General features: G+C 35.9%; 1 protein-coding gene across 2 annotated transcripts in view; it reads left to right on the top strand.

The window, feature by feature from the left end:
- COL24A1 (collagen type XXIV alpha 1 chain) overlaps positions 1-20,382 on the top strand; it is a 380,233-nt gene extending 359,851 nt beyond the window's left edge. The window contains exons 58-62 of one of the 2 annotated variants that reach the window (XM_034653815.1): positions 4,413-4,478; positions 5,108-5,276; positions 12,567-12,676; positions 15,548-15,763; positions 18,936-20,382. In XM_034653815.1, the coding sequence (XP_034509706.1) occupies positions 4,413-4,478; positions 5,108-5,276; positions 12,567-12,676; positions 15,548-15,763; positions 18,936-19,082 (708 nt within the window). In that variant the 3' untranslated portion in view covers positions 19,083-20,382. The remainder of the gene's footprint in view (positions 1-4,412; positions 4,479-5,107; positions 5,277-12,566; positions 12,677-15,547; positions 15,764-18,935) is intronic. The other variant, XM_034653814.1, reaches the window with a different exon arrangement.
- Positions 20,383-25,442: the final 5,060 nt, after the last annotated feature.

Here is a 25,442-nt window from a genome sequence, read left to right as displayed (position 1 = left end):
AGTAAATTTTCATTTCATTTTTTGTAGCTTCCACCTGCAAAATTTCTATTTTATTCTTTTCCATAATTTCTATTTTTTTGCAATTGATATTCTTTATTTGTAAGATATCTTTTTCATATTTTCCTTTAGTTCTATAGACATAGTTTCCTTTAGTTTTCTAAACTAAACACATCTAAACAATCTAAAATAGCTAATAAACATCTTTGTCTACTAAGTACAACATCTGGGCTCCCTCAGGAGGAGTTTCTATCAATTGATTGAATTTTTGCTTGCATATGGGCCATCCTTTAATGTTTCTTTGCATGTCTTTTTGTTGTTGTTGTTCTTGTTGAAAACTATAGACTGTAAATAATGTAATGTGGCATTTCTAGAAATAAAATTGCTCCCCCTGGCCCCTGGGTTTATTTTTGAGGCTATTTGTTGTTAAACGTTTGTTTAGTGGCTTTTCTGAATATTATAAAGTCTGTTTTCTTTGATATGTGTGACCCCTAAAGCCTACTCAGCTTAGTGATAACAATCGGAGAGAGATTTCCTTAAATGGCAGAACCAGTAAACCTCCCAGTTTTTACCAATGTTTTTGTGTGTGTTGGAGCACCCCTTCATTGCTCAGCCCGGCAGCTTTTGAAAACTATACCTTAGCTTTAACTTCCTGATTTCACAGAGACTGAAAACCAGAGGAGAGAACTTAGGACCTTATCAGATATGTTCCAAACATGTGCACAACCGTACATATGTACATGGACTTCTAAATTTCCAGAAATATGTCAAAGTTTTTCAGTCTCTGTGGACATCCCATTCCCTTTTTCTTGTAAGCTTTTTGTTAGCTTATTCTTTCCTGTTTTCCAGTGCTCCAGACAGCCACAAAGTTAAACAATTCCCTCTAAATGTTTTGGAAAATTCTCCCAGGGAAAAGGTGTTTTGCACTGAATGAGCTGTGAGGCAGGTAAAATAAAGACAGCTTTGCAAGTGGTGTCTTCCAGGGAACGACCAGGTCGTCAGATAATGATAATTCACTGGAAATGATTCTTTGAAGCAACTCCAACCCTATTCTTCTCCCCCGACCCCTATGGCTTCTAGGCTTCTTGTTTTTGCTGTTGTTTTTTAGCTACTACAGAACTGAAAAGGAGGACATTGAGGGGAAAAGAAGAAAGAAAGAAGGGGGCATCTGGGTGGCGCAGTCGTTATAAGTGTCTGCCTTTGGCTCAGGACGTGATCCCCTTGATCTGGGATCGATCCCCACATCAGGCTCCTCCGCTAGGAGTCTGCTTCTTCCTCTCCCACTCCCCCTGCTTGTGTTCCCTCTCTCCCTGGCTGTTTCTCTCTGTCAAATAAATAAATAAAATCTTGAAAGAAAGAAAGAAAGAAAGAAAGAAAGAAAGAAAGAAAGAAAGAAAGAAAGAAAGAAAGAAGAAAGAAAGAAAGAAAGAGAAAGAAAGAAAGAAAGAAAGAAAGAAAGAAAAGAAAGAAAGACATGGGAATAGGGCAAATTAAAGTTACATTAAGAAGCTCACTGGCCTTACCGAGATTCAGCTATTTTTCTTAAATAAATGCTCCCCACATTGCTGTAAGCATTTTGTTAATTTCCATAATCCTGAAAACTTCATTCTGACATTTTTTCCAGTTTTCTCATTGTTTTTGTAGGAGAGAAAATTCTGGGACGTCATTAGTCCACTGTTTTTTCTGTTTCCTAAATACACCAGTCTTAACTCTACAGCTTTTTTAAATCTGTGTGATGAAATAGGAGAACATATAAAGGAACACTTCTGCTGCATACTGAAGTATAGTGTTTGCCTCAAATAAAAGCACTTGTGCAGTTGTTTTGGTTAGAAACTGAACTAGTAGCTCTTTTCATAGTACACCGTATTTACTTGACAGACTAACGTGTTATACAGACATGAGTATTTGGCAGATATTTCCTTAAACATGAATTAAGTGAGCCTGTCATTTCAAGAAAACTACTGATAGAAGTTGATGCCAATAAGTCTTAAACTTTCAAGCAAAAATAAAAATTCAGGAAAACTTGTATCTACCACTGTGTTTGATGGCTTCCCAGTACTTATATTTTTCTAATGAGATTGGCAATGATATTAACGAATGTAATTGTGTGATATTAATAATGAAATGTGTCAGTATTTGGAAGATCTGCATAATTCCATGAATCGGTATTTTCTAAATAAGCAATGCACAATGTTAACAAAATTGTGGACACATAAAAGATTCTTTCACAGTTTAAGATAGACCAATAGATTTTAATATAAAAAGCACAAAAAGTTTATAGACTTGATTTCAGAGTTCACATTTCAACTAACCCTTAAGAAACTATTATTTGTCAAGTTTTGGTATAATATCAAAGAAGAATATCCACAATTATCTGAAAAGGCTACTAAAATAATCTTATTTCCTATCAGGGTGGTGGGATGTACCCACCTTGGGCTCCATTCTCAGGGTGGTATCTGGTAGTCCGTCTCCCTTCACCTCTGCCCCTCTCCCTATTCTGCCAGGGCATACTGTCAAATAAAAAAATAAAATGTTTTCAAAAAATAAAATAAGAGAATCCTATTTCCAACTGTATATCTCTATAAGGCCAGATTTTCTTCATGTATTTCAACTAAAATAACATATCATAACAGACTGAATACTGAAAGAAATATGACAATCTAGATATCTTCTATCAATCCAGACTTTAAAGATATTTACAAACGTGTAAAACAGTGTCATTCTTCTCACACTTTTTTGTTTTGGAAAATACAGTTATTTTTCATTTGAATATTTGTATTAACATATGGATTATTTTAAAGCAGTTAACACAAATAGTTTTAGAATTTGTGTTTCAATTTCTACTGTGGTAAATACTAAAAGTTATAACTCACATGAATAAAAGTTCTTTAAGCCCCTTAATAATATTTAAAAGTGCAAAAAGTTCTTGAACTGAAGAGTTTGAGAACTCTTATGCGGGATTTTCTAAGATCAAAGCCCTAATCAAAAACCAACTGGAAAATATAAAGGTGGCTTCTATTTAGTACTTGATTCACTTGCCCATGTTTAGTGCCAATATTTTTATGTGACCCATGCCCAAAATCTGCTCATCCACACAGGCATGATGGTCAGAATTATTCTGCATAGAACCAGAAAGGTTGACTTTCTGCTTTGTGAATAGACCATGCTTCTCTATCTGATAGCTTTTGTGCAAGGATGTTACTCTGCCTGGAAAGCTCTCCCATCCACTCTCCTCACATTTAGTGTTCGGATATCAGATCAGATGTCACTATCTCAGAGAAACCTTCCCTGACCTATTCCTTCCAAAGCTCTTCTCCTCCAGATTTCACTGAAAGCCCCTAATCTCCTTATGGGTCCAAGCACACTTTTTCTTTCATTAGCACATATCACAATTTGTAATTATGGAGTTTTAAGGTTTAATTAGTGCCTTTCTCTCCCTTAAACTTCAGCTTCACAAGGGCAGTTTTCTTTTTAGCTTACTGTTTTATCCTCAATATGTATCACATTATTTGGCAGTATATATATACAGAATGATTCAATTATTTTCCAATATGAAAACCACATGTTGAGGCAAGGAAGAGTGCATTTTATTGATTGTCCCATCATTTTAAATAGTTTTTTCAAATTACTACCCATGAGTTATGAGAGATCTGTTGAAAACAGTTTTTATTGTATGGCCCTCCAGGTAAAAAGATATCTTAGTGGCACAATCATTCTGAAAGAAATTAGATTGCTTGATTTGTTGACACAGATGCCATTTCACAGAAGTTTCTCCTAACTCATGCTTCTTAGTTTCCAAGCTTTTTAAAAAATAAAATACAAAAAGACTTTTACTAATGGTTATGCTGAGCCTTTCTCTAAAAATATCTTTTATTAAATACAGGAGGAGATTACATTCATGCTGTATTATTTCTTTTGGGACTAATGGTGCATTTTCCAACTTTAGAAATTGTTTTTAAGACCGCAAAAGTATCAGATTAAACGAATGTGGTGACTACCTCAGGACAGTAGTATTTTATTATATTTTCCTTCCAAAAATGTAACTGTTATAAATTACTACAGTTATTTATTCTTCACTTTACAATTTATTAACTGAAGGGGCCATATTTCATTCTTCTTCCATTTGAGTAACTTTTGTGTGTGTTTTTATATAGCAGTGACAAATTTTTCTTTTGATGGCTCTAGACTTTGGTCCTGTTTTAATTAGGAGACTTTTGAGATTTGGACGAAGGCACCATATTGTCCTTTCAGATATCCAGGCAAAATTTGCAAGATCTGTCTAACCATAAGAGTTACAAACCCCCTTCAGATAATAACTCTAGTATACTTTAATAGCATGGCTTTCAGAATTTACAGCTTTTACTTTACTCAGTGTTGATGTTACTGCTAATCTCAAATAGTTTTGTTTTACACAGAAACAAATGGATATCAATGCTGCTATTCAAGCCTTGATTGAATCACATACTGCCCTACAGATGGAGGTAATACATCTGGCTTTATTTACATTGGCACTCTCAATATACAAATTAAACATATAGTTTTTTCAGAGTCCAAAATGTGGCTTTATCTCAAAGATTGTATTTAAAACAGATTGAACATAATGAAACCGTTTTTAAGGACAAAGGAAGCATTTTTGATAAACAGAAATATATGCATGGGATTTTTTAAGGAAAACATTAAAACAAAAATGTAATACATTTAAGGAATTTTTAAATGAAGAATTAGATACTTTAGAAGAAAATAGTTAAATGAAGCCTAGCCATTTCTTAAAATGGGATCTATCATTGTTACTCATTTTTCTTATTTAAACTCTATTCAATGCATAGTTTTCTTTAAAATATTATACTACAGTAAGCATAATGATTGTTAAATTTTATGTTAGTTTGAAAACTAGGCCTTTAGAGTAAATTTAATCTCTTATTTAGGATCAAGATTAATAAAATATACACACAGGTCTTTATTTAAATACAAACTGTTCTTTATACCCTACTCCCAACTCACTGCATACAAGAAGAATACATTTTTCTTCTGCCTTGGTCCATGTCGGTCATCAGGGTCACGTACTGCTCTATGCTTTTTCGCTGATATGATTCCTCTGATGACTTGGCAGGGCTACCAGAATACCGAAGTGACTTTAATTGACTACAGTGCTGAGATATTCAAAACCCTGAACTACCTGAGCAAGTTACTGCACAGCATCAGGAATCCCCTTGGCACACGAGATAACCCAGCACGAATCTGTAAAGATTTGCTTAACTGTGAACACAGAGTATCAGATGGTAAGTTCTTGCTTTGTTCAAACTCTGATGTCCGATTTCATCATTTCAGTGTGTTTAAGATTGACAGTGTATTCACTTCAAATTGTCATCGTTTTGACAAAACCCTTGTAGAAGCCATTTTAGTTGTTTTCAAAAAACCAAATATTCTTCGAGGGAGACATAATTCTGAAGTCAGAGTATCCTCTTCTGAGGGTTCACATTAAAAATGTCTTCTACACAGCCTTGTTGATCCCCAGCTTTTCCTGCTCCACCCTAACTGTATCACTTGCTTACACTTTGTGCTTGGAACATACCACATTTGTGTTAAAAATTGAATTAGGAAGGACTGACCTTTGGGTTAACAGGAGTACCTGTGAGGTTCACCAGAGGTGGCAACGTGAAAAAAAATATGGCAGAGCCCCTACCACCACACCTCCTAACACTGTGATTTTTACACAAAATGGGAATTAAATGCATCATTACAGAGTCAGTGGGTAGGAAGATGGTTTGGTATTCTTGGGATTTTTTTGTCCCTACACGGATAGCCCAAAATTCATTAACCAGAGGTGCAAAAATGAATTTAGAGTAGAAGCATCAAGGAAAAGTTTTAAAGCAAGTAGAACAGTTATAATTATCTAATGGTAAGTAGGGGAACCACTTATCTGCTACAGTACATCATTTAAGTTTAATTTCTATCAGGTCTGTGGTCAGCTGTACAATCAATATTAGTAGTAACCATTTTTTTGCTAAAAATTCTATTCCCGACACAGTGACACATATGCTGATTTGAAAAAAAAAATGTTATATCCTTCTGTAGGGTGAATAGTAATGCATATTTTGATTGACTTATATACACATATGCCACATAACACACACACACTTACACATTCTTGTCCAAAAACACATACTTCCACTAGAAGTGCAATGAAAATATTCACTTTATTTATATTGATAAAATGCTTAACTTCTATAGATATTTCTTGCCCTAGATTACCACAAAAACTAAACTAATATTTATAGTTACAGCTGCCTATAGTAATTCTAAGTTTGATTCTTTCCCATATTTGAAGTCATAAAACTGTAATTCTATAGAATTGAAAGGAACAAAGACATTTTAAGACAAACAAATGCCTGAAACCTAATTCAAGGTCTGCTTTCCTTGTAGGAAAAATAGCTAAGTGGTATGGATTGCAAGGTATCAGAAAGGTTTTAATGCCCAAAGGTATTTTCATCACTAGGAGACAGTAAATGCTATAGAGAAACACAAAACAGCAGGGAAGGGGGATATGATAGAAGGTGGAATGGGGGTAGTTTTAAATATAGTAGTTTGATAAGACATGTCTGAGAACATGGCATTTGAGAAATATCAGAAGGTGGTAAGGGTACAAGCTACAGGAAATCTAGGGAAAGAGCTTTCCAGGCAGAAAGAACACCTGCAAAGGCCCTGGAAGTGAGTGTCCTTAGTGTTTTCTAGGATTAGCAAGAAGGCCAATGTGACTAGAAGAGAGTGCATAAAGGGAAAGTGGTAGAAAATGAAGTCAGAAAGATATAAAAAGCCAAATTATATAGGATCTTAGAGACTACTCACAAGACTCCAGCTTTTATTTTGAATAAGGTGGAAAGCCATCAGAAGTTTTTCAACAAAGAAATGGTATGATTTGACTTAGCTTTTTAAAATATTACTCTGGCTAATGTATTGCAAATATAATGAAGACAAGAGTAAAAGAGGCCACTGAGAAGACCATTGAAAAAATCCAGGTAGGAGATGATGATGGGTTGAACTAGAGTTGGTAGCAGAGGAACTGATAAGAAACGATCGAGTCTTGGCTCTGCTTTAAAGTAGAACCAGCAGTTTTTGATGATAATTGGATGTGGGTTAAGAGGGAAATAAAAGGATAGAGGATGACTCCAACAAGGTTTTTGACTAACAGATGGAAGTGTGGGGTTACTAGAATAGAGATGGAGAAGCAAGTTTTATAGAAAAGATCAAGAGTTCAGTTTCAGGTACATTTCATTTGAGATGTCTGTTAAGCATCAGGTAAGAATGTCCAGGACGTAGGTGGTTATTAAAGAGAGAGGTCCTGGCTAGGGGTAAAAACTTAATCCACTTACATATAAATAGCATCCAATGCCCTATAACTGCTTAAGACTCCCTAAAGAATAAGTGGAGAAGGAAAAGCAAAGAGGCCTAAACGCTATGCCTTAGGGGTCTTCAGTGTTTAGAGATCAGGGAAATGAGGAGGAACTAGCAAAGAAAACTAAGAAGCTATACCTGATAGGAAGAAAACTAGATGCATGTGGAGTGAAGAAAATGTTTGCCTGAGGAGGAAGAGACTGACTGGGTGCCTGTCGGGTAAAGTTAAGACTGAGAAAGGCTACTGGATTTAGCAGCATGAATTTCTATGATGACCTTCACAAGAATAGTTTAGAGTAATGGTAGTGGTTAAAACTTTATCTGATTTTAAGAGAAAATTATAGAGCCAGAGAGTGTCCATTTCCAGTAATGAAGCAGGTAATGCAAATTGCCTGGCTACATTTTTTTAAAATTATTTTTAAATTAAAAGCATCAAATAGCTAACAAAATAGTGAGGATATTTCAAGCCAACATGTTGAAGACAGCAGAGAGATGAACACACTTAGACCTGCTTTTAGTTTTGGGGCTCCTGTGTGGCTCAGTTGTTAAGCATCTGCCTTCGGCTCAGGGCGTGATCAGGGCGTGATCTCAGCGATCTGGGATCGAGCCCTACATCGGGCTCCTCCACTGGGAGCCTGCTTCTTCCTCTCCCCTCCCTCTGCTTGTGTTCCCTCTCTTGCTGGCTGTCTCTCTCTCTCTGTCAAATAAATAAGTAAAATCTTAAAAAAAAAAAAAAAAAAGAACTGCTTTTAGTTTTGCACAAATTAAATACCACTTTTGGTGGCTTCATGGGGCTGGGAGTCAAAAGATGGAATCTGTGGCCCAAGAAGTGTGGGGATTTAGGCTTTCAAAGGGCTCCACTCTAACAGCAAACATAAACCAAAAGAAAAGAGACATTCATACAGATTATAGCCTAGCTTCATATCATGAAGGTAGATCAGAGTCTTAAGCTTTGAACTTGGACTAAAATGGTTCCAGACTGCTAGTAACCCCACCCCATTTCGACAGAAACAAAAGTCTTTTATAAAATATACCATCATCCTAGGGCTCAAATTATTTCCACGAATCATTTCTCAAATATAGTGCCCCTCACACAATCAATGATAATGAGGTGTATTGATTAATAAAACACCACGAATGAGAACTGGAAGAAACAGCAACCAGAATTAGACTCAAAAGCAAAATAAGAGAGGAAAAATTTGAAACTGAAGGTAAAATAGACCAGGTAACCTTATATAGGAACATGGTTTCTTCACAATAATAACAAGGAAGGCAGGTTATATGTGAGCAAGGACAGGTAGGTAAATAGTTGTAGTAGTGGGAGGTTATAGAAGTTCCTTTCAGATTGCTTTAGTTGTCGCAGTGAAATTGAAAGATTATCAGTCAAGAATAAGGATGAAGGAATAGGTATAATAAAGGTGAGGGAAGAAGAAAAGGTTTCAAACAGTTAACTAGGAGAGTGACAGGGAACTAACAAGGGAAAGTGTCGTTGTCTGGCAGCCTTACAAACATTTGAATTTAAAGTGAGTCCAGTCAGCATAGTTGTATTTTTCTTTAGCCACATTTAGCTGTATAAATTCAGGCACAGATGAGGCACAAAACTGGACTTTTATAAGGTAGGGACTTTATTTTTTTTAATTTTTTTTATTATATTATGTTAGTCACCATACAGTACATCCCCGGTTTCTGATGTAAAGTTCGATGACTCATTAGTTGCATATAACACCCAGTGCACCATGCAATACGTGCCCTCCTTACTACCCATCACCAGTCTATCCCATTCCCCCACCCTCCTCCCCTCTGAGGCCCTCAGTTTGTTTCTCATAGTCCGTAGTCTCTCATGTTTCATTCCCCTTCTGATTACCACCCCTTTCTTTATCCCTTTCTTCCCCTACCGATCCTCCTAGTTCTTATGTTCCATAGATGAGAGAAATCATATGATAATTGTCTTTCCCTGCTTGACTTATTTCACTTAGCATTATCTCCTCCAGTCCCATCCATGTTGCAGCAAATGTTGAGAAATCGTTCTTTCTGAGAGCTGAGTAATATTCCATTGTGTATATGGACCACAGCTTCTTAATCCAGTCATCTGTTGAAGGGCATCTCGGTTCCTTCCACGCTTTGGCTATTGTGGACAATGCTGCTATGAACATTGGGGTGCATATGGCCCTCCTCTTCACTACGTCTGTATCTTTGGGGTAAATACCCAGTNTGAGAGAGTGGTCAAGTTTCATTCTTTTGCATGTAGCTGTCCAATTTTCCCAGCACCATTTATTGAAGAGACTGTCTTTTTTCCACCGGATGTTTTTTCCTGCTTTATCAAAGATTAGTTGCCCAAAGAGCCGAGGGTCCATTTCTGGGTTCTCTATTCTGTTCCATTGGTCGATGTGTCTGTTTTTGTGCCAGTACCATGCTGTCTTTGTGATCACAGCTTTGTAGTACAGCTCGAAATCCGGCATTGTGATGCCCCCAGCTTTGTTTTTCCTTTTCAACAGTTCCTTGGACTTTGTAAGACAAGTACATTGAAGTGAGGCAGGGCAGGGATGTTAAGGAAGTCTCCAAGGAAGTAATTATAGTGAAGGACTAGGGGTTTTACTTGGGTAGGAAGGGAATTGAACATATGATTATGAGGGATGATGAAAAAAGTGGTACTATCAATGAATATTAGGTCCTGATGGGATGGAAGAATTATTAGAGTCAGGACACCATTGTGAATGAGCTTAAAAGAGAAGAGGTGAAATTATGGCAGAATTCTAGTTGTAGGTAACAACAAAGGCTAGGATATGGCATGGGAAGTTAATGGTTAAAGTGAATGGGATAATAAGGGGAGCAGGGGAAGTATATGAGAACACTGGCAGAAGAGTTCAAGGAACTGAGAGGCCAAGGTATTGGAAGTGCTATCCATGTGAATTTAAAATCACCAAGAATTGGGTCATAAATAGATTTAGTGAAAGTGATAGCCATCCAATGGTAAAATCTTCAAAGAAAGTGAATGATTGTGGGGCGCGTGGGTGCCTCAGTTGCTTGGGTGTCTGCCTTTGGCGCAGGTCTTGATCCCAGGGTCCTGGGATCCAGCCCTGCATTTTAGTGCTCCCTGCTCAGTGGGGAGCCTTCTTCTCCCTCTGTCTCTGCCCCTGCCCCTGATAATGCCTGCACGCATGCACTCTCTCTATGTCAAATAAATGAATAAAATCTTGAAAGGAAGGAAGGAAGGAAGGAAGGAAGGAAGGAAGGAAGGAAGGAAGGAAGGAAGGAAGGAAAGAAAGAGGAAGAAAGAAAGAAAGAAAGAAAGAAAGAAAGAAAGAAAGAAAGAAAGATTGGTTGCAACAGGAAAGGTAATGGATGACATAATGTAATGACAGTAATTTTACCATGGAGTTATTTTAGGGAAAAAATAGGGAGAATGGAGGTGGCAATAAAGAGCAACAAAGACACCTTTCCTACTTCAGGCACAATGCTAATAGAGGCTATGGCAAAACTTGAAAGGGCTGCAAGAGAAGCACTGGCCTCATGAGAGAGTCAGTTTGGGGTTAGAACATTTAGGCCTACAAAAGATATATCATGGTGTAGTGCTTTATTAATAGCTCAACATATCCTGAAAAAAAATTACGAAGTCCTTACCAGGTCACCGTTGTACAACATAATGCCTGAATTCGAAGAATTCTACCCTATATGACTGAGCGTTTGCCTGATGGAAAACTTTTTATAGGGAATTTATTAGCTCACGTAATAGAAGGAAACTATTTCTCTGGAAGAGAAGAGATAGTAGTGAAGATAATGTGTTTATCCCATTAGATAAGATTGGAGGCCTGCAATCCTGGTAGATCCTGGTAAAAAAATCCAGCACTGATTTCTATAAACTTTACAAAATGTCCAAAATTCTGAGGGAAGGGGACATAAAGGGACCAGAGGATAGGATTTCTTTCACCCCTTTCTTCCATATCTCAATAGATCAGTGGTTCTTCAAATGTCCCTGGAGCAGAATGAGATTCTGTTGAGATACAGATTCTCAAGCCCTAGCTTAATGAATCCTCAACTCTGGGAATGGGGCCCACCTATCTGTGTTTTAACAGATGGTTCTAATGCTGCTAAAATTTGAAAACGCTGCAATAGAGGACAGTCCCTATTCTTGGAGACACCAGCTCAGCAAGTATTGATTTTGAAGGATTAGTAGAATAGTAGAGGAAAGAAGAGTTGAGGATATTTTGGAAGCCCAGAGTGAGGCAGAGGAATCTTTGCAATAGGGAAAGGATGGAACGGACAAGGATTTCTACCTACAGCAGAAATGACATTTGCCAAGTACTGCTTGATTGTCTTGCCTTCTTAATGCAAAAAAGCAGGGCTATCTCATTCACAAATTCGTCGTCTTTGCTTTTAGAATAAGGTGCTACTTCAATATTCTGAGCTTGTTACTCTGAAATTAAGATACTAGGTCAATACTTTTTCAGCCTGAGTATTTCTTGTAGGCTGACTTTAAGTCTCCATTTGATGCTGCTGGGCATTCAGTGAAGACAAAGGTTGGCAGGCTTACACAGGCTGCAGGGACTCCAGTTTTTCTCACTCACAAATCTGATGAGGAAAGCACAAAAATGATAACCATTTAATTGTACATTTTCTTTCTGAAGACAAAGGATGTTTTATTATTTTCATTCTAATTATAAAGGTAATATTTTACTTCAGGGGGATTGAAGTTGTTTCTATTATATATATATACAAATATAATGAACATAAATATATGAACAATCTATGTATTATATATATATATATTATATATTTATTTATTTTTAAACTCTGTAATGACAGAATGGATGTATACACGTACCCCACATCAACTGCAACTTTTCTATTAACTATGTAACTTTAGACAGTTCCCTTTAAGAAGATGAGCTCATCTGTGGAAAGGAGCCATAAATTCAGCCATTCTATCATTTTTTGTTGAAATTATAAAATGCCCTTAAGTTGATAGGATATGAAAAAATACAGTATTCTTGGTATCAATTTTACATAATGCTCACCACTTTCATTTATTGACTAAATGTAAACATCTTTATAATCTAAGTTTTTTTATAGTTAAGTCTGTAAAAATATATATTTAAAATATGATAATTTGTAATGATGGTTCAAATACGTTTTAGTATGGAATTTATATATTTTTATGTTTTACAACAAATTAATAGGAAAATACTGGATTGATCCAAATCTCGGATGCCCTTCAGATGCCATTGAGGTTTTCTGTAATTTCAGTGCTGGTGGTCAGACATGTTTATCTCCTGTTTCTGTAACAAAGGTATGTATTGAATTACAGAATATATGCCTGTACTTGCCCAGTATCAGTGAACATAATTTTTTAAATTCTGTCACTTTAAATAATTGTGATTTTCATGAATGGAACCAAGGTATCATTCTCTACCATATATAAGAAAACAAATTCTTTGTTTTTTAAAAAAAAATTCTAATGAATCTTGAAATTTCGATTGTGTATTTTATGATTGACAGGTCATGGCTTATTCTACTGATTATGCTTTTTAATTTCCTTTTAAAAATATTGGAGGGGCATACCTGGGTGGCTCAGTCAGTTGGGCTGCCGACTCTTGGTTTTGGCTCAAGTTGTGATCTCAGCAGAAAGTCTGCTTGGGATTCTCTGTCTCCCTCTCCCTCTGCCCCTCCCACCCCCACTCATGCATGGTCTTTCAAAAAAAAAAAATGTGGGGGCACCTGGGTGGCACAGCGGTTAAGCGTCTGCCTTCGGCTCAGGGCATGATCCCGGCGTTATGGGATCGAGCCCCACATCAGGCTCTTCTGCTATGAGCCTGCTTCTTCCTCTCCCTCTCCCCCTGCTTGTGTTCCCTCTCTCGCTGGCTGTCTCTATCTCTGTCAAATAAATAAATAAATAAATAAATAAATAAATATTTTTTTTCCCTCTCCCCCTGCTTGTGTTCCCTCTCTCACTGGCTGTCTCTATCTCTGTCAAATAAATAAATAAATAAATAGATAAATAAATAAATAAATAAATCTTTTTTAAAAAATGTGGAACATATGTTTTTAGGCATACACATACATTAGAAAATCCCCAAACAACTGCAATGTTTATAATTAGTAATCAGTTACCTAAAGGTTTTCTGAAAATGACATCATTAAAAGAGGAATTTTGTCACAAAGCTTGCTCTTTTTGATGATTTGGCACAAAAAACCTCCCTTAAACATCCACTGAATATTTGTTTAAAATTTCTTTCAAGTATAATAAAATGAATGAAAGTTAGTTCGGTATGATACTGGGATTATAACAAGCATTTGTAAAACCTATAGCTTAGCTCTACCTGTAACAGATACTGAAGAAATCAAAACTGCATTTCTCTCTTTTTCTGGTTAAATCAGTTAGGCATTATTACCAAGAACTTATTTTCTCATTGACAAAGAACTGATAAACCTGCCCTTTGTATGTTTGGTCCATCATAAAGAGGCAGCAGCTAACATGTGCAGTCTACTAGTCTCTATAGCTGCTTATTGTTCCCTACCCTTTCCTAAAATATCCCTCTTCATTAAGGGTGTTTCACCAGTTTATCGCAGTAGGCACTCACCGTTATTACTCTCAAAGCAGAGGCAGGAAAGATTCTTCCATTCCTAGGGAATCCGTGTTCCTCTGATGAAGAGCAGCATGATAGTCCTACTTCCAAAATATCTGCATGACCATCCTCATTCCCCTGGATTTGGCCCAGGATTTTTATTTGGATTATCATAAAAGACAGATGGAGACCGGGAGGTGTGTACAAAGGAGATAGGAACAGTGAAGTGGCTGCACTCCAATTCCTTCCTTGACTGAATCAACTCTCCCATCTCTCCTATCCATAAACTCAACCTGAGAAAGACTGGGCAGGTAGTAGAAAGAATGGTAGACTTGGAATCAGGGACCTGGGTTCTAGTCTCTATCCCTCTACTAACCTGGCAAATGATACTCTGAGCCACCAAAGAGCCTACTCTACGCCAGGCACTGTGCTAGGTAAGTGACATATGGCACCTTAAATCCTTAAAACAATCCTGCCACGTTGCGTCATACTCCACTCTACCAACAAAGAAACTAAGGTTCAGAAAGGTTAAATAGTTTACAAGTTTGTAATTCTCAGCTGTAAAATAAAGGAATCTGAACTACTTAAACTCTAATGTTCCTTATGATCCTTCCATGTTTTCATCCTCATTGACCTTCCTTAGCCTTTCTTCTCTGTTCCTTTTACTGTTTTGGTTGTTGTCATTTTATTTTTTTCCTTTTCTGATACCTCATAACTGATATTTTTCTAATTTTATTTTTGGAAATTAATATAAATTCCTTGTAGAAACCACTTTTGTTCACTTATGTTATGATAATACATCTGCTTGAATAATAATAAAATAATAATAATAATGTCAAAGCCTTGTCCAAGCTGGGGAAATCTGCAGTCTGACCTCCTTGCTCTGATTTTGCCCCATATTGTTGACTTTATTATTAATACTTGTCCATGCATTCGTTCATTTCAATAAACATTAATTGATGACTCCAATCTATGACTGGAACTGTATTAGGGGCTGGCAACACAAAAAATAGGATTCCATCCTTGTCTTTAAAGGCTCTCATAGTCAAAACTACTCAACAAGATATAATTACAACTTGTAGCTTATCTTTGAAAACCCAAAATAAAAATTCTTCAAAGGAAACTATAGACAATTTCAGATTTTTGTGGAAAAAATTATTAAAGCATTAATCAACAACAAATAATTAATGCATTTTAGATAACATTATGAAAATAACCTTCATTTTTTTTTTGTCAAGTCTGGTAGCCGAATGGTATACTGAAGCCAGCTCATAGAGACTCAGGATACCCTATTGTTAACACCCCTTTCCAACTCCATATTCGGTGATACCACCATGATTGCCTAAGTCAGCCATGGTAGGAGTATGTACACCATGGAAATTGGAAAATGCTGTTATCAGGGATTAGCCTCCCTACTCCACCTCTGCAAGAGCCAGTGGTTAATCATTTATTGGCATACTCTTGACTGGCACTTAAATGCCAAGGAAAGGGGCTTTCTCAAGGCTGCATTTCAAGGACTTTCCTCAGATTCTCCCAAATTATAAGTTTCTCAATTGCCACATTTTATAACCTATATATTATTTCTGTGACATTAGTTGGAGTTTGGAGTTGGAAAAGTCCAGATGAACTTCCTTCACTTACTGAGCTCAGAAGCCACTCATATCATCACCATTCACTGTCTAAACACGCCATTGTGGACAAGTGCTCAGTCAAGTGGCTCAGGATTGCCTATTGGTTTCAAGGGATGGAATGGCCAGATTTTTGAAGAAAACACTCTTCTTGAACCTAAGGTGCTTTCAGATGACTGCAAGGTAAGTGATGGCACTATTAGAATTGTTCAATATAACTAACATAAAATTGATAAGGCCATAAAATTAAAATAATGGAGATAAGACTTTAATTGCAGGGGCGCCTGGGTGGCACAGCGGTTAAGCGTCTGCCTTTGGCTCAGGGCGTGATCCCGGCGTTATGGGTTCGAGCTCCTCTGCTATGAGCCTGCTTCTTCCTCTCCCACTCCCCCTGCTTGTGTTCCCTCTCTCGTTAGCTGTCTCTCTCTCTCTGTCAAATAAATAAATAAAATCTTTAAAAAAAAAAAAAGACTTTAATTGCAAACTGAAGATCCAGAAGGATAGTAAGTTTTAATGTGCTCTATTTGTAATAACATTACATTTTTCAGAGTCAATCATTTGCTTTTATCATATCTTGTCAACTTCTGTCACACACACTGATCATCCGTGGATTTTTATATGCAAGACAAGCATTAATACATAAATTTATTTTTTATTGCTCATGTGAAATATTTCTATTACCCCTGCATGGATACAAAGGGCATATAAATAAATAGATTTATTTCATACAGTTTCACTACTGTAATTTTACATCTCATTGTGTATGGAAGACAGGTTATAGAGGCAAGTCTGTTGTATTTTATTTTGTCAGTCCTTATAACTGATGCCAGATATGGGCAGAATTGCAGATTGACTGGCCCTGCCAATCAATATCTGAATCATAGCCCATTTTTCTAATTAAAATTAAATAACAAATGTTATGAAAAATCTATAATTTTAAAATACTATGGTATGAAGCAGGTGTTGGCAAACTGCAGTCCACAGACCAAATCCATCCCACCACTTGTTTTTATAAATTAATGTTATTGGAATGTAGCCATGCTCATTTGTTTACTTATTATCTTTGGCTTTTATCACATATGATGACAGAGTTAAATAAATGGGACGGACTATGAAACCTAAAACATTTATTACCTAGCCCTTTACGGAAGAGTTTCCCAGCCCTGTTATAAAGAGCATCCACTCTACATATGTATCATTAATGACTTTAAGCTGCATGGTTTCCTGTTCTTGTGTGCCATGAAGCCCATGATTTAACATCTCTTAACATTTCCAGGGGACTCTTCTTTTTCACAGCATTTTATTTTCAGACAAACAGTGGTTGAGTATTTGACAAATGAGAGGCAAACAGAAATATATGGCTCATTCTCTATAAGCAAAGAGATCAATATTATCAACAAACTCACTTAACTTTTATAATTTTCTCTGGAAACTGAGTAACTCACTACTATTTCTGAGACACAGTCTAAACTTATCAGCTCTTTGTTTAGCACTTAAAATAGCCAGGCCCCAACCTACCTTCTAGTTTGGGCTTTCAGTGGCTGTTAATCCTAAAGTATGGCCAAACTGATGATTATTCCTCCTCCTCCTCCTCCTCCTCCTCCTCCTNTCCTCCTCCTCCTCCTCCTCCTCCTCCTCCTCCTCCTCCTCCTTCTGCTGCTGCTGCTTCTTCATCATCTCAACAATATTTCTACTATTAGTCCTTGGGGCCTTATTATATAGCTGTTACCCTGTATTACATACATTATTTTATTTAATTATAACAGCTTTGTAAAGAAGTTTCATTTTATCAGTAAGAAAGTGAAGGCACAGAGAGGTTAAATAACTTGCTCAAGGTCCTGTAGCTAATTAGTGGAGAGCAAGAAATATACCCTAGGTGTGTATAACTCCAAAGCCCATGCCACACTATACTGCTAGGTACTTTAAATGAAATCTCATTTAATCCTCACAACTGTGTGAGATAAGTTTTCATGTTTCATGTTTTATATATAAAGAGAATGGTGGCGCCTGGATTTCTACCAAGATCTGCACTTCATCCCCATGCTAGGCTTATTTTTGTGGCCATCTTCTACTTTTCCAACAGTTTTTTTGTTTGTATGTTTGTTTTTACTCATGTCATTATCTTTCTCTGAAATGCCTTCTCTACTGCTCTAACCAAGTGAAAAAATTAGGCATACTTGAAGGCCCATTTTAAATTCTGAATTCTGAGCTCAAAGGTTTCCCTGAGTACTTCAGTTGGAAATGAGGAATTTAGCGCTTACTGTCTACATTATTTATACTGCACTCACCATATGTTGTCTTGTGTTATGTCTATGTGTTTGTGTTTCCCCTCTCCAACTAGATTTATAAGCTGCTAGTATTCAAAAGCCAGAACTAATTTATTCATCTTCGTATTTCCCAAGCACTGTTAGAAAATAGAGGATTGCCTCTTATTCAACCATGCCAGTTGTACTTCGTATTCAATAGATATTGCTTGAAAGACTTAACAAGTTAATCTAATGGTGTATTACACACACACACACACACACACACACACACACACCAAGCTGATGACTAGTAAATGGAATTTATAGCTTATATAATCGCTAAGGATCCTTCAAATTTTAAAATTTATATCACGATAATTCTGTAAACGAGTTAAGTGAATAAACTTCTTAATAAAAAGCTTCACAAAACTAGTCAGTTGTGTTTCTCTATTTTGTTTTGTTGAATCTTAATCATAAGAGATTTTATGATATGTTTTTGTTCCATAGTAGAATTTGTCAGAAAAAAAAAGAGCATACAGTAATAAGAAAAACAGGCCTAGAAAGAAGAGAGGGAAGAACTATATAAACAGTAACCACAGACTGGAAAAAAGAAACCTAAAAGGTGATTCAACATAATTATAATTTCCTTCTGACTGAAGCAATTCTGGTTATTTCCTGCCTAAAGTTCAGAGAGGTTGAGATAGCTCATTGCCTTTCATCCAAGAATGCCCATCCTAAAGAATCAGACCCAAATAAAGGAACACAGAACAGATGGGTGTTACTCATATTAAGAATAGTACAGCCGTTTAATTCATACCTGGTCCAGTGATCCACAGACAACAAAAGCAGAAGCCTAGCCTTAGTCCCTGAGACTGAAAAACACAGGGCCATTTAGAGAAAAGGATGAACCCATGTTTTCAATTAGTCATGGTGATTGTTACCATTGAGCACTACTCTATGCCAGCACTTACTTGGTGCTAGGGACTTTCTATTCATTATCTCTAATCCTTAAACTAAATCTAGCTGTCTGGCAATGAAGGGCATTGTCTGCTGAGAATGACTGCTAACCACACAATTGCATATCAAGGCATTTTGTTCTTGTTTTACAGATTCAAGATGGCAGCTGGCATAAGGCAAAATTCCTTTTTCACACCCAGGACCCTAATCAGCTTCCAGTAATTGAAGTACAAAAACTTCCTCATCTCAAAACCGAAAGGAAGTACTACATTGAAAGCAGTTCTGTGTGCTTTCTCTAAGGTTTCTGAATTAGTTCAGAATTTGTGCTGTTGGCCAGGTAATTGCTGCAGAGGGAAAAATATAGACAGAAAGATACTATCATTGTGAAATGCATGGAATAAAGCATTGGCTAAATCTTAAAGAATCTCAGGAAGAAAAGATTTCCTCCTAAGAAGGAGAAAAGGCATTTTTAAAGGACTATAATTGATAAAGTATTTAATTCTTTAAAAAATTATATTGATCTGAGCTTTCTTAGAGAATTCCCTAGAACTGAAAATTTATATACATGGAATTCTTCAGGTATCCTATATTTTTTGACTGAGAGCAAAGTACCCATTAGACAGCTGGAGATGCAGAGCGCTAGGGAGCAATACTGGCTAATGCTTCCATATGTGCGATGCTTCTGTCTAAAAATTACAAGCCAGTCTCACATGTCTTATTTTCCCAAACACTAAGCTGTATTCAGGTCCCCAGTGGGCATATACATCTTAGCCGGTGGTACACTACCTCTTACGTGTTGCCTTTTTGTGTTGCTCGGTGCTCTTTCTAAAACAAGGTGCTTGTGGCTTTCGTAGACTATTTTATTTCTTTTTTCGTCTTTGTCATTCTTTAAGAGTGTATGTACTGGTTACATCAAGATATGTTTTGGTTGTTAGTACTTATTTTAATTTGTTTGGTTACATACTTAATAACAAGTAAAACATTATTTATGTGAAGTCCTTGTTCTACTTTAAAATTCTCTTTGTGGATATGGAATCAAAGCCAGCACGCTGTAACCTGTGCTTATGCACAAGAGAATTGGGAGGTTTCTTTTGTTTTTATTTTTTAAATTGTTGTAAAAAATATTACAGGCCAGCTACATCCAGTAGTAGGTTTGGGTTAGAGTTTGGGGTTGTGATATACTATTTTTAAAAATCCATGATCATCTGGAATGATACTATGTATATATATATTTTGTAAAGTTTTAATTCAGCAAATCTTCTGAAATTGCTGCTGTTTTAAATTATAAAAACCATTATTTCTGCTTCATAGGAATTACACGTTTTGTATTATTCATTGATATTATTTCACTATTCTTAAATTCACTGTGTTGGGACCTAAAAGAATTCAACTTACCAATCTTTAAAGCAACATTCAGGAAAAAAAAAATCTTTAGCCTTTTAAAATAGGCTCAGCCTATCCACCAGACTTTCCTTGTCAAAGAAATGTTAGTTCAGTATTAAAAAAAATATTATACCTTTTGGTATATAGAAAAGCTTGTACATCCATTATAAACATATCTTTAGCCACAGCAAACCACACTTACCTATCTATAATAAAAATATGCTTTAAATCTTTTTTGGTGGTATTCGTTTTTCTTCTTTTGTTACCATATCCTTTTATTATGTATGATAGCCCTTTGCTGACAGTCCTTCTGTACTCTGTACATTTGCATTATTACAAAGTATCTGTTACATACCTACAAGAAGATTATAGGGTCTATTTCCTACTTGTACAAAATGGTCAAATGACTTTCGCATATATGGTCAAATGACTTTCATATATGGTCAAATGACTTTCAACAAAGGTGGCAAGACCATTCAGTGGGAAAAGGACAGTTTTTTCAGCAAATGGTGCTGGGAAAACTGGATATCTACATGCAAAAGAATGAAGTTGGACCCTTATCTGGTATCATATACAAAACTGGATATCTACATGCAAAAGAATGAAGTTGGACCCTTATCTGGTATCATATACAAACTTAACTCAAAATGGATCAAAGTGCTAAATATAAGAGCTAAAACTATAAAACTCTTGGAAGAAAACATAGGGGAAAGTCTTCATGACATTGGATTTAGCAATGATTTCTTGGAGATGACCCTAAAAGCATGTTCAAAAAAAGAAAAAGATAAATTGGACTACATCAAAATTAAGAACTTCTGTACATCAAAGGACACTATCAAGAGAGTGAAAAGACATCCCACAGAATGGGAGAAAAAATTGCAAGTCATATATCTGATAGGGAATTAATCCCCAGGATATATTTTTTTAAGACTCCTACAACTTGGCAGCTCTTTCTGCCCACAGGTCCTGTCCTCGTGCTTTAATAAAATCACCATTTTGCACCAAAATTTAAATAATTAATTAATTAAATTAAACTTCTGCAACTCAAAATAAAAAGCAATCTAATTTAAAAATGGGCAAAGGACTTAACAGACATTTCTCCAAAGAAGATATACAAATGGTCAACAAATGAAAAGATGCTCAACATCTCTATTTATTAGGAAAATGCAAATCAAAGCCATAGGTAGGTACCACTTGACACTCACTACGATGACTATTATCCAAAAGAAAACAAAAACAAAAAACAAAAAAAAAAGGAAAATAACAAGCATTGGTGAGGATGTGGATGAAGTGGAAACTTTGTATGTTCCTGGTGGGAATGTAAAATGGTGCAGCCATTGTGGAAAACAGTTTGGCAGTTTCTCAAAAGTTAAACATAGAATTACCATATGACCAGTAATTCTAAGTTGAGTATATACCTAAAAGAATTGAAAGAAGGTACTCAAACAGATATTTGTACACAAGTGTTCATAGAGATATTATTCAGAATAACCAAAAGATGGAAACAACCCAAATGTGCATCCACAGATCAATTGATAAACAAAATGCGGTATGTACATACAATGGAATTATGATTTGGTCTTAAAAAGGAATGAAATTCTGATATATGCTACAACACTGATTACCTTGAAAACATTATGCTATGTGAAATAAGCCAGATGAGAAAGGGCAAATTGTCTGAAGTACCACTTATCTGAAGACCAAGAATAGACTAATTCAAAGACAGGAAATACAACAGAGGCTATCAGAGGCTGGGTGAGGTGGGAATGAGGAATTATCTTTTAATGAGTACAGAGTTTCTGCTTGGGATGATGACAACGTTCTAGAGATGGATAGTAATAATGGTTGCACAACATGTGAATGTACTCAATGCAACTGAATTGATGCAATGATCTAAATGATCAATGTTGTACATTTTACCATATTTTTTTAAAATAAGGCAATGGCAAAAATGTCTGATTTCCTGCTTGAGGACCATAGAGTTGTTTTTTAAAAGGAGCAGAGGTTGATTCTAAATGAAAGAAACTGGAGTTTCTGTCTATGTGCCATACCTTTTGTTTCCCTCCGCCAAAAAAAATTTTATTTCAGAGACACAAGTAGTTTTCCTAGATATCATTTAAGAAATATATATAAAATAGAAATACATTACTTTGGTTTTTTTTGTTTTTGAAATACTAACTTTAAAGCACATTTTAATCAATGTAATCATAGGCAATATAGTATGTGTAGTGGTTAAGACTACTCTGGGGATTAGCTGTGTGACTTTGGGTATATTATTTTTCATTGCCTCAGTTTCTTCACTGCAAAATGAGGATAATAAAAGTAAAAATCTATAAGAGTTAGGGTTCTTAGAGAAATAGAACCAGTAGGAGATATAGATAGATATAAGTAGAAATACAGAATTTGCATGTAATATACATATAATATTGTTATATATGCATAATATATAAAAATATTTTTTATTTTATGTTTTTATATGATGATTTGGCTTTGATGAACATTATGATGAATTGGCTTACACGATTATGGAAGCTGAGAATTCCCACAATCTGCCGCCTGCAAACTAGAGCCCCAGGAAGGCCAGTGATGTTATTCAGTTAAGTCCAAAGGCCTGAGAACCAGGGGAGCCAATGGATTAAAATCCAATCTGGTGGCCGGCGAAGATGAGAGGTCCCAACACAAGCATGCAGAGAAAGCAAAAAGGGGCACATTCTTCCTTTCTCTGCCTTTTGCTTGATTCAGGCCATCAGTGGATTGGATGTTGCCCATCCACATTGTGGGAGAAGGACAATTTACTTTACTGAGTCCACTGGTTCAAAGACTTATCCAGAAACACTGTCACAGAAACACCCAGAAATTATTTTTAACATGGGCACCTGTGGCTAGTCAAACTGACACATAAAATTAACTATAACATTATCTCACTTGGTGGTTGAATGGATTCAATAAATTGCCACGGGAAAGTATAAAACTGCCTAGCACAAAGCCAATAATCACTCTGTAAGCATTAGCTGCTGCTCTTGTTGAAGCAACAACAACATCATTGAAGATTTAATAGATAAAGCTCCATGCTAGTTTTCACCAAGGAGGTGGTAGTGAATCCCTTAATAAAATCATTCATCTGTTTTACAGCCATGCCATCCCCATAATTTGTTTTATAACAATAGATTTATATATTTCTAGAACATAGATTGACATAGATTATTTCTAGAAATAAGGTAAACTGTAACAGTATATAATTATACAATGTGACTCCCTTTTCTCCCCATTTTTGTATATTAATGTAGGAATTACAGTGGTCGTTATAAGTAAATATCACCAATCTTTTTGTAATATAAAACCAGAGCAGAAGGAATATTGGATATAGATGCATAAAAGTTGAATTCAGTTCCAACCCTCTCGCTCATCGGTTTGGGGTACTTGGTTAAATCACTAAGTGTCTGTTTCCTTATCTATACTGGGCAAATTTTTTTTTGTCCGCTTCTTCTAATTATATGAGGTAGGTGTGTTAAAAATCTCCAACTGTGATTATGGATATTCCTGTTTCTACTTTAACATTTCATATTTTTGCTTGATACTTGTAATTAGTTGCATCCAAATGTACCACAGCTTTATTCAGAGGTGTCCTGGAAAATGTTTAATAACTAGCCCTCCAGGGTGAAAAGAGAAACAATCCCTACTTGTCGTGTTAGCCAGTTTTCATGGTGTAAATGCTTGGACCGTGCCAATTTCGTGTTGTAACTTGTGTCAACATGGTACATCTTTGTTCATCCCTTTATTTTTAATCTTTCTGCATCATTCTGGTTAGGCATATTTGTTATACTCAGCATATGCTTGTAGATTTGTTTATTTTTAATCTACTTTGACAATTTTAGACTCTTAGAGTAATTACTGTTAAATTTGCATTTAAACCTGATATTTTACTATTATTTTGTATTTGCCTCATCTCTGTTTCTTTTTCTTCCTTTAGATTGGTAAAATATTTTTTTATTCTATTTTCCCTCTTTTAGCTTGTTAAACATTATTTTTATTTTCTTTTAGTTGCTACTTTAAAGATAGTAATAGGGGCGCCTGGGTGGCACAGCGGCGAAGCGTCTGCCTTCAGCTCAGGGCGTGATCCCGGCGTTATGGGATCGAGCCCCACATCAGGCTCCTCCGCTATGAGCCTGCTTCTTCCTCTCCCACTCCCCCTGCTTGTGTTCCTTCTCTCGCTGGCTGTCTCTATCTCTGTCAAATAAATAAAATCTTTAAAAAAAAAAAATAAAGACAGTAATAAATATCCTTGACTTTGTAGAGGCCACATAAATTAGTACTTTTCTACTTTCCGGACAACTGNTGCTTGTGTTCCCTCTCTCGCTGGCTGTCTCTATCTCTGTCAAATAAATAAAATCTTTAAAAAAAAAAATACAGTAATAAATATCCTTGACTTTGTAGAGGCCACATAAATTAGTACTTTTCTACTTTCCGGACAACTCAAGGATATTATAAAATGTTAACTCCACTTATCTCTCTCTCTGACTTTTTGGAATGTTATTGTCAGGTATTTTAATTCTGCACATATTTAGAATCCTACGGGATATTGTTATTTTCTAATATTTTAAACTGACAATATTTATTTGGTTTTATCCACCTATTTATACTTCCCTGTACTTTTCTTTCCTTCCTTCCATCCTTCATATTTTAGGTGAACTTGAAAGAAGCAAGAGAAAATGACATATGCTTTATGTAAAGGCAGAGTTACCATTGAAGCTAATAGATTTAAGCTTTAGGGCCCCANCAAGGATATTATAAAATGTTAACTCCACTTATCTCTCTCTCTGACTTTTTGGAATGTTATTGTCAGGTATTTTAATTCTGCACATATTTAGAATCCTACGGGATATTGTTATTTTCTAATATTTTAAACTGACAATATTTATTTGGTTTTATCCACCTATTTATACTTCCCTGTACTTTTCTTTCCTTCCTTCCATCCTTCATATTTTAGGTGAACTTGAAAGAAGCAAGAGAAGATGACATATGCTTTATGTAAAGGCAGAGTTACCATTGAAGCTAATAGATTTAAGCTTTAGGGCCCCGAAATGGCCTTCAAATTGTCTTCACCTGGGCATTTATCTTCATAGAGTTTGCAAAAACATAGCAATTTTTAGTTATTTTCCATAAAGAGGACCCTAAATTGTATGAGCCTCGGGTTTCACAAAACCTAGATCTATCCCTGCTTTTTACCTGGAATGAAATACAAATGTCATTCTTTCTGTAAGAAACAAGTTTTTGTT

Source organism: Ailuropoda melanoleuca, chromosome 2, assembly GCF_002007445.2.
Source record: "Ailuropoda melanoleuca isolate Jingjing chromosome 2, ASM200744v2, whole genome shotgun sequence".
Taxonomy (NCBI): Eukaryota; Metazoa; Chordata; class Mammalia; order Carnivora; family Ursidae; genus Ailuropoda; species Ailuropoda melanoleuca.
This window is presented reverse-complemented; position numbering and strand designations above follow the sequence as displayed.